Source organism: Muscardinus avellanarius (genome assembly GCF_963383645.1).
Source record: "Muscardinus avellanarius genome assembly, chromosome: 9".
Lineage (NCBI taxonomy): Eukaryota > Metazoa > Chordata > Mammalia > Rodentia > Gliridae > Muscardinus > Muscardinus avellanarius.
In genome coordinates, this window is record NC_137795.1 from 112,410,432 (window position 1) to 112,425,816 (window position 15,385).

General features: G+C 49.7%; 1 protein-coding gene across 1 annotated transcript in view; it reads right to left on the minus strand.

Annotated features, from left to right (window-relative positions):
- Positions 1-1,107: 1,107 nt before the first annotated feature.
- CNPY1 (canopy FGF signaling regulator 1) overlaps positions 1,108-15,385 on the minus strand; it is a gene marked incomplete at both ends in the record, with an annotated part of 52,622 nt that continues 38,344 nt past the window's right edge. Inside the window, 3 exons of the mRNA XM_080701511.1 lie at positions 1,108-1,145; positions 4,792-4,888; positions 6,531-6,734. Coding sequence (XP_080557637.1) covers positions 1,108-1,145; positions 4,792-4,888; positions 6,531-6,734 — 339 coding nt within the window. The remainder of the gene's footprint in view (positions 1,146-4,791; positions 4,889-6,530; positions 6,735-15,385) is intronic.

Consider the following 15,385-nt stretch of genomic DNA (forward strand, 5'->3'; position numbering starts at 1 on the left):
CGTTTCCTGCTGAAGAGCCAGCTGAAGGGCGCACACGGTGTTCCTTTAGGCGATCACACACCAGTAACAGTTTTAGATCTTGGTACAGAGTTTACATCATGCTGCGCACCCAGTTCTCACTGAAACAATGAGAATTTCTCTATTTAAACAGGTAGAGGCTCTACCTAGCAAGCGAAATAAAGCCGGAGTCTGATGAGTGCAGATTTAACAGAGACAGCAAAGCACACAAGAGTACTATGTCCTGTAGTGCAAGTGCAATCAAAAGGCCATTTCCTCCCAAGCCTCACCTCCTCCACCCTCTCCCTGCTGGAAGATGATAGGTTAGCCAGTAGCAGAATCCGCACTCCGAATGTCAGCTGGAAGTCCTTGGGCAAATAAGCTGGGAGAGTCCGCAGCCAAATACTCCGGTCACTGCTGTCCTCTCTTAACACACTGCGCTCACAATCGCAAGTCCATTCTCCAAACTGTTTGAATTCAGAAGGCTTGTTTAACAAAGACCAATATTATAAATATCTGTATATAACATTTATATATCATATTATATTTTTGGATTCCACTCAGTTTTAGAGATGAAGTTTTTAAACGTCAGCTTCTTGGATAAAAGTGGGTCCGTTCCTTTCACCAACATCCTACCAAACCTTTTAGAAGATCAAATTTGAAATTAGTTGCAGTAGATTTCTCTATGTGGCCAATCGGGTATTTGAGAAATCAAATCAAGTCCTTCCCAAAGAGCATGCTACACCTGTACATGCACATACACGTCTGCTATAAAGCACACAGTGTGCCTTATTAAATCCCCTTTTAGCTTATAAAATGGCTTTTCCTTTTTTCCCCTACAACCAGATTGGAATGCTTTATTGTGGAGCCTGCTTCACCCAAATCTGCAAAGGAAATTAGAGTTGTATAAACTCCTTTAGCTTTACCCACATGAAGAGCCAGGGTTGGTCAGGACGCCAAGCAACAGATATTCAGAACAGTGCACGAGACGCATCCAGTCCAAAGGAGACACAGTTGTTTTTTTTAATCAAGAAAGGAATGCAGACATCACTGCAGACATTGACCTTTGGGGTTGGCTTTGCACCTCTCTACTGGTTGCACATCACCTTTTTAGAGCTCAGTGTGATTAGCAGAAACTCCGCACAGATCTGGAAAGAAAATTAGACAACATCACTATCAGGTGAAACACCAGGCCATTCAGTCATTTACAGTCCCCAAAATCACAGGCTAGTGGGAGTCTCTTCTTACAAACTTTTATGATAGGAATTTTCAAATATTTACAAAAGTAGAAAGAAGGGCTAGTGGACTCCCCGGGACCCTGAGCTCAGCCTCCACAATGATCCGTGGGCCACGGCTTGCTTCTCCACTCCTCGTCCAGCCTATTTTGGCTGGAGTATTCGAAAGCAAGGCCAAGCCTTGTGCCACCCCACCCGTGGGTGCGGGGTGTTTAAAGATCGGCTCAGAGAAGGCTCACAGTTTGAGAGGCGCACAGTGCACCTGGCACTTAATCTAAGAGTCACTAGGTGTTCTGATTGGCGTTCCTTTTCCAACAGAAAGCAACCAAGCTCAACTCTGTTGAGGCTATTGGATATTTTAGCTGCGGAGTTGATCTGAAATATGCTAGCCTTTGAAATTATTTTGAAGAGTGGAATTTAAGGCCTCAGCGTTTGAGTTGAGAAGTCTAGACAAAGGCGAAATACTTTCAGGTTCAACGTAGGCCAAACAGTTCCAGATACTCGGTATCTTACTGCATTCAGAGTGGGCAGGGGGCAAATTCTGCAGCTGTGAGGGTTTTAAGTGTTAGGACTTGGCCTCGGTGGAGGGAGCAGTACAGAATCTATGTGTTTCTAGTTAGGCCGTCCATGCTGTCTAACAAACACCTCCACACATGGAAGAGCGGCCAGTTACTTATGATCGGGGTCGGGTGTCCTGCCTTAAAGAAGTGCAGCTGTCCCCTAGTCAGGCCCTAGGTCCCACCAAGATTCAGACCTCAGACCGGCCATCTGGAGAAGCCGGGCCGCACGCCACAGAACAGCCCGCCAGGACAAGCGAATGAACTTACTTGCATTTTTTGGCTGGGAAAAAACTCAAAGAGAGCGATGACGTGAGGAAGAACCCCTCTTACCCTGTCTCCACCCAGAACAGAGCGCTCGAGAACTTTGATTGCACTCAGGGAATAAAGCTGTCGTGGGAGCCACGGGTCCACGCGACCCCATGGCCTTCACCGCGACTGCCGCTGCTCACAGATGACACGGGGTATTTGCAAAAATCTCATCATTGGGTCATTTAATTTAAACACGGTCATCTCACATTCCACACAAGATGTTTCCTCCACGATTCCCCATGTGTTTGTGGGGGGCATGTTCTCTTGACATGAAGAGAGTCTGGGACTGTCCCCATCTGCTCACAGGACTATTACAGGTAAAGTGGCAAGATCTACAGGAAGCAGAACAAAGCAAAAGCCACACATGCAGAATGCATGTGAAATACAGGAAGCGGACTTGCCACCAGAGCGCTAGTTCTGGAAGTAGCTATTTTCTACATAATTACTTATCTCCCTAAAGGCAATAGGTGAAGATTTTATTGGCCCTTAGTCGAGGGTCTTGTTTGTAGTCAAGAGTTGCTGATGTACAGTTTCATAAGCTCCAACACACACACACACACACACACACACACACACACACACACACACACACAAAGCTTTAAAACTTCATTTCAGCTGTGTTGATCACAGCGTGGCAAAGCGGTCCTATAACGGACCAGGATAAGGTCCTTCCTCAAGTGAGCAGGGCTGTGCTGCCCTGGTGGGAGACATTCCGTACTTATATTTCAGTTACAGTTCAATGCACCTGAACTTTTTCTGTGATGGGGAAGTCTCACTCTTTGCACAGCTGCAGAAAACATCCCAATAAGTGAACACATGACATTTCTTTGTTGGGTGGTGGTCATTCATTTTTTTTTTAATCACTGGGATATTATTGCTTTAGCTTTTTTGGCAATAATTTTTAAGTCCAAAAAATAAAACATCTCTCCACCTTGCTATGGTGAGGTTAAATTATGCCAACAGTAGGCTGTTTCTAGCCTCTCCTCAAGATAAATTTCTTCTCAGTTTTTAACTTCCACGTGCTACACGAGGCCCATAGGGCCGGCTCAGGAAGAACGCAGCCTGGAAGAACAGCTCCTCATCTCTGTGCAGCAGGACCCTGTACCTTGCCCTCAACCCACCCACTTGGGGTCCCGAGCCGTTCTTCAAAAACCAAGGGCTAGAGAGGAATTATCTAGTGTTTTATCTCATCCTAGCAACACTGCACATATCTTAGGTTTAGTTTGTACGCTTGTGCCTTCTCAAGGATGACAATTTTCCATTTCCAATTATAACTATGAAGGAGAAGTGAAGAGAATTTAATACTATTGAAACCGAGTCAAGTGCTAACCCTGGGAACAGAGTCTTTCCCCAGAACCTTGATTTGGGCCACAGCTGCAGGACAGAGGGCGGCACACGCCCCTGTCTTTCCAGAATACCTGAGTGCTGTTCATGTGGCAAAGTATTACCTTCGTTATGAGAAAACAAATAGAGAAATTCTTCAAGTACCGCTCATCACATTCATGCTGGGATCTCCACGCACACCTAGATCGCCGAATTGTTTGAAAAACCTCCAAACTGCTTTCTTTGGGACGTACGCCTGTGGATGTAGGTGACGTTCGCAAATTCTATATTAAGGATCCAACATCCGAGGGGGGAAAAAATCTCGAACTACTGAACAATCCTCATTGTGAAATTTCAGCGCACACTTCTGCAAACTCCCGCCGAAGGTGGATTTTAAGTAGCAAATAGCCCAGCTATCTCCTCAGTAGGAAAAGCTTCACTGTATGCAGGGGGACGCTTGTGGCCCTCTTGCCCGGGAACTTTTGCTAACATCCCTGCTGGTCTACTAACGTGCGTAGCCATCATTTTAAGGGCTTTGGCCCTAACTTTGACCTCGGCGGACGTGCATGCGTATTGTGCCTTCTCGTAAACACCTGCTAAGTTCCCTCGATTCCAAAGATATCCAAAAAGGCTGCACAGTTTGTACTACGTCCTTGCTTCTACTCAGCACGTAGCAAGGGGCTGCTCCCGAGGGAAGGGTCGGCCCGACTGGCTCAGTCAGTGGTGGAGACTCCACCCTGGTGCACAGTGACTGTGGTCTACGCTCCTTCTAGTTTTGAAACCCACTCGCGTGCGCTCGTCTAAGAGTGTGAGTCTAGTATTCTCTTCCAACCTTGAATCCAGGAAAACACTTGGAAGATGCACAGAATCTGGGGAAAGAGCCCAAAAAAGAATAGCCAGCAATCTCTCCTGCCTAACAAACAAAATTCTTTAAAGTTTTCCTTACAAAATAAAATTTCTACCTTCTGCTGGTGTCACAAATACATAAGTCACAGAGAGTGCCCTTTCCTGGCCAGGGTGGGAGAAGCAATCTTTACAAGTTTTGTTGTTTTCTAAAGCAAGCGCTCTGGAGTCCTCCCAATCGGAACACCTGACAAGGTGGGTTCCAGGTCATCCCTGGACACCAACTAGGCTGGAATTCATTTAAAATGATATGCAAGAGGCAGCCTGGAGCCCTGGGCTTTCTGCGGATCTGCTTTGTCTAGCAGGGCGTCCTGTCTGATTCAGCAGAGGCCCCAGAAAGCTGGCTGTGTCAGAGTCTGGGCTGGCTCGCACAGGTGGGCACGCACGGGAGGCAGCCAGGCTCGGTCTGCGCACAAGCTGAGCGCGGGAGCGAGGCTGTGCACATGTTACATCAGACACAGTACCTGATTTTCCACTGCACAGCTTGTCAGCTAGATAGTGTGCCTCCTGGGCGATGAGTGAGAATATTTCATCTTCATACTCCTCTATTATAGTTTCGCACTGTGGAAACATAATAACAACATATAGGTAGAGAGACACGCTCCCGGGGCAGGGCGCCTGCTCAGGGAGGACTTAGAGATGTATTATTAGCTGAACGTGGGAAATCACGCAGCCAAGGTGGTCCATTTCCCTCAGCCCTTTGGTTTTATACATCACTGCAATGGATTAACCCTCTTCCCAGAATGTTAATTGCATCATTTTCCCGGGACTTAACGAAATGATTAGTCGTGTTGAAAGACTTGGGGGGGGGCAGGGAACCAGCTTCTTCCTGGACAGGGATGCAAGTCACAGGAAGAAGTGGGTCTCCTAGGCCAGGCGCTGAGACTCTGTTCTCTATTTTTTTAAAATATTTTAGAGGATGCGATCCCTTAAAACGTTGAAACCGCTTTCCTTCTGACTTCACATAATAATCCATTCTGTGGTTTTCAAAGTGAAAGAAAAGTTAAGCCTTCCGAGCAGTGAAAACACACACGTTTTCCGCTTCACTGTGACAAGAGGCTTGAGCTTTCCTGGGGGAAGTTTCTTTTCGTAGCATCTGGAGAGCTACCCAAATCTCCATTTGGATTCAGAAAAACAAAACAAAAAGCCTGACATTTCAGAGAAGAGAGAGCTCGAACTTGTCCCTGCATCGAAAAATCTTAAGTTTCGACTGGGGTATGTTTGGCCATTAAAGAAAGACCAGGTGACACCTTCAGAAACTGCAAAGTCCCTGAAGGGCATTCACTGGAGTCTCGTAAATTATTTTCCGAGTTCAGTAGGCAAGACTGTAAAAATTTTAAATGACATTTAAAGATATTTAAATTCCACCACAATGTTTATTTAAAACCTATGCACTGCAAGCCTACTAGTACTGGATTCCTACTCCATGATACTTTGAACCCTGAATTACTGCCCTCACTTTGAATAAAAATGAAATCTCCAAATGTCAGCTACAGCCCTCATTTCAGAGTTCGAGAGAATGCCTGACATTTGGACCAATGCATGAACTCACGACGTTTTTTAAACAGGCCTGCCCGTCACGTTGTGTGAAATACGCTGCGGGATCTTTTGCCAGGCACATTTTGGAGAGCCAGAGGCCAGTATTCATGCAAAATAAACATTATATTGGAAGGAAATTTGGCTTCTGACAACCATCACACTTAAGGTTTTGTTTAACTTAGTTTCTGCTAGAATACTTTGAATTAACTGGGGGAAACTATCTTCCTTCTGTGAAGCCTTGGGGCTGGGGGAGGGAGGATCTCATCCCTCTGGCGATTGTCTATAACGTATTTGAAAACAGCACCCATTTTCACTTGGATTTTGACCTAGAACCCACACCCCTGGTTCCGCATGTGCAAATCCAGGCGACCTCCCTTGGCAACAGACGGCTGAGGGGCAGAATGCTCTGAGCAACAGCGTGCAACTGTCTTCAGGTCCCCGGGATCTGAGGGCGCGCCTTCCCTAAAGGCCCGCCTCGGTCCTCCGCTGACCTTCCAGTCACCCTGAGTCCTGGCGTCTCCAAAGGCGAGCTCCGGAGCTCAGAAGCGGCAGGCAGCGAGCTGGGCGCCAGCTGCTGAGTGTGCCCAAACAACCAGAGGACGAAGGAGAAAGCAGACGCCCAGCGGGCTCCCGGGCCTGGGGCTCCTCTCGGAGGAGGGCTTACCGCGAATTTCAAAGGCTTGTAGGCATCGGAATAAAAGGAGAACTTTTTATATTCTTTGTATATTTTATCTCCTTTTCTTGGAGCGTATCTCTTGAAAGTTTTCTGCTTCGTCACCGGGTCTTCTTCAAGCTGGTAATCGTTCATTCGCTCACACACTTTATCCAGAAGGTCGATCAGGAACGCCTCGGACTGGGCCAGGGGGATCTGGGAAAAAAACACAGGACAGAGGCCACTGGCCTTCATGCGGTGACGCGGTCGGTGGCCGTGGGAACACTCGCCGGGCCGGCGAAGGTTCACCTCCAGATGCAGCGGTCACCGTTGCATTAGTTAAATAATTCTAGGCAAGCTTACATCCTAGGAAGAAAAGGTGCATTTAAAAGTGGACGGGAAAAAAGAAACACCTTCCATTCAAAGTGCACACGACGCATATACTCGTTTTTAAAAGTCCTGGAACCCGCAGGGAGCGGGAAGCCTGGATAGGGGCCGAGCCCGCGGCCTGGGGTGCGGAGCCGGCCCCTCGCCCACCCCGGCCTCGGCCTCGCTGCGGCCACCACCTCCGCCCGGCGAGCGCCGCGCCCTTGGCAACCGGGACCAGACGCCAGCCTCGGGCGTCCAGACGGGTCAAGGTGCCGCCGCTCCCCGGAAGGGCGTGGGGCCGCCAAGGGCGCCCCTCCGCCACCCTCCGCTGATCAAAGCCCCAGTTTGCATGACAAGCGGCTGAAAGGGCTGCATCGCAATGAACGGGTTTCTGCGTGCTGACCCGCCCGGGCCCTTTGTCCGCGTTCACACGCGGTGCGCGGGACGTGGCCGGCGCACAAAGCCCAAGCCCGCGCCATCTGCCCGGGCTGGCGGGCAGGCCCGGCTGCTGGACACGGCTTCCGAGAGGACCCGCAGCCGGGGCCCGCAGGTGGCCCCGGCGCAGGCGGCCTGGGCCCGAGCCGAGCCGCCCCCAGCTCAAAGCCCGGGCGCCGGGCAGCGCCCGCGGGAGTCATCAAGTGCCCAGGTGGACCTAAATGGGCGAGCCAAGTCGGATCATTCGCAGAATCGCCGCGGCAGTGTTCCCCCCTTCGAGGCGTGTGTTTTAGAGTTTACTTCCCTAGTCTGACACATATATTTTCATAGTAGTTTCTAGATGTCCACGAAACAGCATCTGCATGGAAGTAAACAGTGGGCTCTTTCATTAAAAAAACACCTAGCTGTAATCAAGAAATGCATTCTCTCTCGTCCTGTCCTCCTCCCCCTCTTTCCCATCGGGAAAGCAAACAGACTCCAAGAAGCTTGGGGGAGGGGGACGCGATGGGACGGGCCGGCCGGGTCGGGGAGGGGGTCTGTGAGCAGCTCAGCCCTCCAGTTAGCAGGCGTGCACCTCCAGCAGTGGCCCTCTAGGGACTGTTTTTAAAAATCGACCTACTGTTGGCAGTGCGAAAATTGCAAAGCCTGTACATTTGGGGGCAAAATCACGATGCTGATTTGTGGAAAGCCTTCCACTCACTTGTGTTTTAGGAGCCATTTTATTTACCTCCTGGGTTGCACTTTTTGAAAACCAGTCTCCCTTATTAAAACTTTCCCCTCTTCCAGGGGGGTTTTATTTTTAAAGTGTTATGGTGCATGTTTGAATCTAGGAGTATCTTGCCTATTTTGGCACAGATATGTTATAGCGAGGGGTCGTGAATTTCTCTAAATTTCTATGCTCAGGAAGGCTGGCTGACTGGCCTTTTGATGTAATTAGCTGGCCCTGTGGAGCAAAGATGCTTTCAAAGTGGAAAATGGCTGCTGGCAGGCTCTCAGAAGACGCTGTGACCCTGTCCAGTAAAACAAGAGACACACCACGTTAAGACCAGTAGTTGTTTTACCGAATATTCAAAGTATTTTGATCTCAAGATACCAAAGCATCCTATTTTTCCATAAGATATTTAAGAAGATGTTTGTCATGGTAGCTTTGTATATATTTATTAAAACATAGATGAATAGACTCTAAAGCGATTCTACTTAGCTGAACTCCCTTCAGTAAATTTAAAGATCGTCCATAGAATGAGCCTCTCGTCCCTCAAATTGTTTCGATTCTAAGACTGCAGTACGTTTTGGGACAAGAGGAATAAAACTAAGTCTTTCTCTCTCCACTCTGAAGATTTTGAATGGTCCTTGTCAATAAAGCAACTCCTATTGTAATCTTAGGGAACCTTGCCTCCGCCCTCCGAGGTCGGCCTCAGAGATACGAACCTCATTAAAATATGAATGGAGAGGCCGCAGCGGCCACCGTCCTAGAGAGTCCATTCCCCGGCACAGTTTTCTTATCTGCCATTGCTTTTGAGCAGGGATTCGTCTGGTACCAGTTGGAAATGTAGAAGTGATCCCGGAACGCTTCCAGGCTGCCTCGGAACACCGGATCAAAGTACAGCCTAACTTGTCTCCGTTCTGAAATCCACCTGCAGCTGTAACTCGCCCACATACACGCTGTGTCTGATCACCCTCCTTTGGGCTCCTGACCGGCATTTGTTAAGTGAGCATGGGCTGGGGGTGGTGCGGGTGGTGGGGAGCCCACATCCCGACTCTACCGAGAGGCGAAGTAGCGAAAAGTTCTGGCTGTGGTTCTCGAGCAGGCTGCAGCCAGGAGTTCATTACAGACCACGATTATACACTTTAATAACGGTCAATTACAGGGTGCTGCTGTGTTTTTTCATTACTGTGTCTCTGTTAATCTTGTAGTGAATTTCTTGCTTGATAGCTATCACCACCAGGCAGGAATACAATTATGTCGCAGTGCACAATTGGACGTGGAAACTGTCGCCGTGGTGTCTGTCTCTGCCATTACAGTCTGCCGGTCGCCAATAAACTTCAGTCTTCTCGATCGTTCTTTCTGAATTGCCTTCGGATATGAAACCAACGCTTAACCCGTTTAGTGACTGATAATTAATTTCACGTTGCTGCAAAGATTTTCTTTTGAGAGGGTTAGTTAATGTAAAAATTTTAATTGCATTACAGAAAATATTGCATCGAGTTTAATCACTAACTTTTCATCCATAAAAAAATGGAATCGCTGCTGATATTAGTTAAAAGTCAATATTTAGAAGTGAAAATTCAAAGCTCCTTGCTTTAGGCTACCGCAGAAGTGTGAATTGAGAAACTCTTGTAAGCCGATGAGATACAGAATTAGCCTTTATGTTAATTGACTGCTATGGGTTTGTTGTATGACACTTCTTCATATAATATGCAAATAGCATTGGCTGCTCCGTTTTATTAGACAATATAATCAGACATCTAAAGGAGCTCTTTTGGTGGGATAATAAAGGCTGGTACGTATCCAGTTCTCTGTATATCAGAAAACAGTGAGCTGTATCTGGACATCATCAACAGAAGCGGTTTGGGGCGCCTTTCTCTGGAGAGCAAGCCAGGGCATATGACTGAGTCACCAGGAACTCTCTGTGTAGACAGGGAATGTGCGGGTCCACAGGCCTCGGTAGGGGGCATGCAGAAATTCAGACATTTACCACAAATAACGGTACGTTTTGGAAAATAGCATCGATTTTTGTCTCTTAGAAACAAGTCATTCTTATTTAAAATGAAATATTCTGCCTCTCTTTCTTGTCCTTATGACTCATGGACACATATCAGTAACGTATATGTTCGGGTTGTTAAAAATAGTAATAAAAACAATGTGATTTGGAGGAGAATTTTTCCCAGAATTCAACCACTTTTTTTTTTTTTTTTAAATTCTGGAAGCAGTTTTCAACTTGGTGCCAGAATGAGAGAAAAAAATTGTATTGCAGACCAGCACTAAATGATCACCAAATGGGGGGCTCTAACATTCTTTGGTTTTTCCTAGAGTTAAAAACATACACACACCTTCCTTTTGTTATTAAATGTACAGCGATTGGGCTTCTCGTTTAAAAATATTATTCTGCTAGTCTTCAAAGGAGCCTATTCAATTTCAAGACAGTGAAAAGAAACTTAACTATCCACATGAAAAATGCTACCATCTTACGGCCTCTGTCAAAGATCATCCACGCTGGGCCCTGGGCCCGGCTCACACTGTGCGGCCGTCTTTGCCCTCCAGCCAGCACAGCTCACAGTGTTTTGCACATTTCAGAAAAACAGCTAACAGGAAAAAAAAAAAAAAGTACAATAGCTAAAATGGGACGGCGACAGTGTGGCAAAATCAATCCAATATAATATGAATTCAACAAATAGGTACTGAACTCCAGCTATGTGTCAGACGAATACACTTGTGTCTAATTCAGACCTCTTAAAGAGGACTTTTCCGTAATTGTGAATAAAAACTGAAATAAAATTCTTGAGTCAGAGCCTATGTCAGTGGAGGTCTGGGAAGCCTCTCCGTTGCCCTAAAGATTTAATCGTTTCTTCTTCCTGGTCTTACAGTTTGCTGCCCAACATAACTTTGCCTGGTTGACCGGTCACGGCAGCCGTGTGGCCGTGGGCCGAGAGCCGCCTCTGCAGAACACCCTCCAGTGCGGAAGCAGCAAAGTCCCAGTTGGGAGCCTGTCCGGCATTTCCCAACTTCGTCTCCTGACTACGGACAAACAGTGGGGGCCGTCAGGGTTTCCCTGGGAAACACCAGTGGTCTAAGAAGGAAAGGGACCTTGGACTGGACAAGGACGAAACGCTCCCGTGTTTCATCTTCGAGGTGAAATCAGTGTGCACGCTCCTGAACCACACACACCCATGCACACATGAACGCGCATGGGCCAGGCAGAGGCGCCAGCTGCCTCGTGGCTGACAAGGAGCCCAGGAGATGAGGGTGCTTCTGGGTGAGCCAGGGCCAGCTGCGGGCAGAGGGGCTGCTCGCTCCCCTGGCCAGCGTGCCCCGGCCCTGGTCTCAGACCCCAACTCCCGGGCCCTTCCCAGGACACCATCATGTGTGGACGCCATCATGTGAGGCGTCCACCCTGCGGGAAGGACACCAGTCACCTACCCGAGGCCCGAGGGCCGTAGGCCTCAGCTCATTGAAATTCCTGAATTAAACCCACTGCCCCTCACAAGGCAGGGAGGCTGGGGAGGGAGGCAGGGAGGCTGGGGAGGGAGGTTGGGAGGATGGGGACGGAGGGGAAGTGAGGGTGAGCTACGTTTGCTTTGAGGCCCTGCCCCTCCGCAGATCTGTGCTAAGAACTGAGGCCAGTGGGAACCGAGGGAAAGGTCCGTCTACACTGGCGTGAGGCTTCTCTGGCAGGGAGGCAGTCTCCTCTGAAGGGACAGTCCACAGCTCCTGGTGCCCAGTGGCTAGAAAGACAGCTCCTTCTCCAACACTCTTTTTTTGTATTGGGGATTGAGCCCAGGGGCGTTCTTCCTCTGAGCTACAGCTCGGCCCTCTTTTGTTTTTATTCTGAAACAGGCTCTGGCTAGGTTAATGAGTCTCCGTATTTGCTGAGGCTGTCTGCGAACCTGCGGTCCTCCTGTCTCAGCCTCCCAAGTACTGCAGTTACAAGTGTGCGCCACCACGCCCAGCTTTATTCGTCATTTTGAAACAGGCTCTTGGCAAGTTGCTAAGGTGGACCCTGGACCCGTGAGCTTCCTGCCTCAGCCTCCCAAGCATGCACTACCACAGCCGGGTCTAACAACAATTCCTAATGAAAACAGTAGCACGTTCTTTTAATTTAGTTTAAAGACTCCAAAAGGGACAAGAAGGTAGAGGGAAAAAATTAAGGCTTATACCTACCCCAGACCCCAAGTCCTGACTGCCTCCTTTCACAAATATTCCAGGTCCATGTGTGTACGCGGACATGCGTGTGTGCGTACACATCTGCACATGGGAAGCAGTATGCACTGTGTTCATGTGTATATTCTACACGTGTATGGATCAACCCGTATGTGCCTGTGGAGCGTGGCCCTCTGACGCGCACAGGTTAGAACGCAGCACACTCTCTGTCCAGTCGTTTTCCCCTCACTTGCTAGATCTTGGGACAAGCAGGCTCTATCCATGTCCAGGGTGCTAAAGGAACAGTCGGCCGACCCTGGCTGAGGAAGGCTCTCACCGGGCGCTGGGAGATTGAATGCACTTCCGCAGGGACACATCCAAGAGGAGAGGCGCTCCAGAACCTCTCGAGGTGGCAGAAGAAGGCTAGAATGTGGAAAGCCAGTTTGTTGCTTGGGAAATACTTTTCCAAATGATTCTGGGTAAATCTTACCTTGTTCTCTCCCCAAACAATAGATTTTTAAAAAATCTTTGTGGTGGTACTAGAGATTGAACCCAGGAGCAATCTATGTCTGAGATTAAACCCCCTCCCTGTTTTTTATTTTGAAACAGAATCTCACTAAGTTTCTAAGGCTGGCCTCGCTAAATTGCCAAGGGTGGCCATGAACCTGGGACTCTCCTGTCCCAAGTGCTGGGATTACAGGAATGTACCACTGTGTTCCTAACAATTATTTTGAGTGAGACAAGACCAGCATTTCTCCAGATGAGGACCTGGGTGGTAAAGGCCTCCTGGACAGCTGGCCTCACATTCCAGCCAGTTGGGCTTCCTCCTGCAATGGCGGTCACAGGATATGGCTGTCTCCCTCCTCATCCCCACCCCCACGGCAGTACAGATGTGGGTGCTGGGTATTAGAACCACAGTAAGCCCCTCCCTTTTCAGATGGGGAGACCAGGACTTGGGGAGGAGACAGTGTCACAGGTAGAGCCAGATGGGGGCCCAGCACAGCTGGCCCTGACCCAGAGGGCTCAGCGCTGCCTCTAGAATGCTCTGTGACCTGGCTGAGCGACTAGGACTTTGGCCACTGCCAGGACTGGCTGGAATCCCCTGGTGGCCAGCATGGTTCCTTTCCTGTGTCCATCTCTAGGAAATCCTCATCCCAGGAAGATGACCGATGGGTTCTTCACCCTCCAGGCTCCTGAGCCCCTCTGGGTGCCCTGCCTTCCTGGCACCTGAGCGCTCAGCAGGCCCTTGGCTCCAGCCACTGTGGGTTCTGGGGACACAGACTGTGTTGCTGCAGGGCCGGGATGCAGCTTCCTCAGTCCACAGAGGTGGCGGCCACCCACCTCTAGTGTGAAATGCAATCTGTGAATCCTTGAGGAATCTATTTGCTCAACAGAAAGGGTGACATTGTTGCTGGATGAACTGTGCTCCTCCAACACATGGCTGAAGTCCTGCTCACCCTTAGGCCCTGGGAGGCTCTGAGTCTGGACAGGGTCGTTGAGAGGTAGTTAAGACGGGGCAGGCTCCAGGACTTTACTGGGGTGACCGCAGCTTGGGCATAGTCACAAACTACCAAGTCTCTCAGCTCCACTGAGCTGCCAGTGGTCCAGGCCAATAGAATGTCCAGAAATAGATGATCAGGCTGCCCTGGAGCCCAAACACACAGGAAGGCGGCTGGAGAGGCCATCCCAAATGCAGAGCACCCCCAAGGGCCCGTCTGCACCTGCGCATCTGTGGAGCGACTTGACTGTCCACAGTCCTCAGGGCAGCCTGGTGCAGAGGGGCAGCAGGCTCAGGGTCAGCCCAAACACCCACATTCTGGTCTGGTTTCACTTATCTGGCCTTCTCCCAGCATCCTCTTCCGTAAACTTGGACGATAAGAAAGTGAGTCAAGTTATGGATGGGGAATAAAGGGTTTGAGGGCACGGATAGAAGCAGTGTTTCTGTTATTTTCTCTCCAAAAGGCCATAGGGTTTTAGATTTTACACACCTTAGTGACACTAATTTGGGGAGCACAGACAGAGTGTGCACTGCCCGCGGATGCCTGAGCAGAGGAGCTGGTCCTCGGGGTCCAGAGGCCCAGGGCTTGGCGCTCCTGCTGGCGTGCGGGGCGCGTGTGCCATGCCATGCTTGCAGCTGGCTCAGCACCCATCCTGCATTCTCAGGATGGGAGTCCAGGCCCTAGTTACTCAAGTGTGAGCTGTGGACCCCACTGGGAGGATGAGGAGGAGGAAGAGGAGGAGGAGGAGGAGGAAGAGGAGGAGGAGGAGGAGGAGGAGAAGCAGCAGCAGCGGTGCGGGGGTGTCCAGCAGTTCCGCACCCCCTGGAGACCTCTGATGTAATTATGAGCTCACACGTTTTCCCACATGGTCAGATGTCCTGTGTCCACACTTCCACTCTCCTGGCTCTGGAGCACTCTCGGGTGCACGGCTGTGTCCGGGTCCTCTTTTGCAGGACTGTGCTGAGACTTGCAAGGCTGAGATGCCCATGTGTCCTGGTGGTCCTGCTGTGGGCCAGGAGAGACAGAAATGGGGAAAGTGTTCTCACGGACCTCAGGTCTCCTCAGCAGGTCTGTGTCCGGGCGTGTTTTTTTCTTTTCTTTTCTTTTTTGCGGTACTAGGGATGGAACCCAGGGGCATTCTACCTCTGAGCTACACCCCAAGTCCTATTTCTCATTCTTTATTTTGAAACAGGGTCTCACTGAGTTGCCGAGGGCCTCACTCAGTAGTAGCCGAGGCTGTCTGCGAAGCGTGACCCTCCTGTCTCAGCCTCCCAAAGGCTGGGGTCATCGCGTGCCCCACGCCCGGCGCAGGCGTGGTTTTACTACTTCACATTCAAGTTGCTTCTCCTCGATGCAGGGGAGTCTTCGTCTCACAAGCACCCACAACTTTTCGTAGTACTGAGGATGGAACTCAGGGGCATTCTACCTCCCAGCTACATCCCCAGACCTATTTTATTCTTTATTTTGAAACACAGTCTCACTAAGTTGCAGAGGGCCTCACTAAGTAGTGAGGCTGGACGGGAATCTATGATCCTCCTGCCTCAGCCTCCCAAGTGCAAGGATTCCAAATATAATCACACCCAGCACCACGCCCAGCAGAAGCACCCACTTCTGAATGGGTGGCTTCCCACGTCCCAGATCCAGGTGGCAAGGGGCAGCCTCGCGAGTTCCCAAAGCGTAGAAGAGGCCGCCACCCCTTAGGAGCC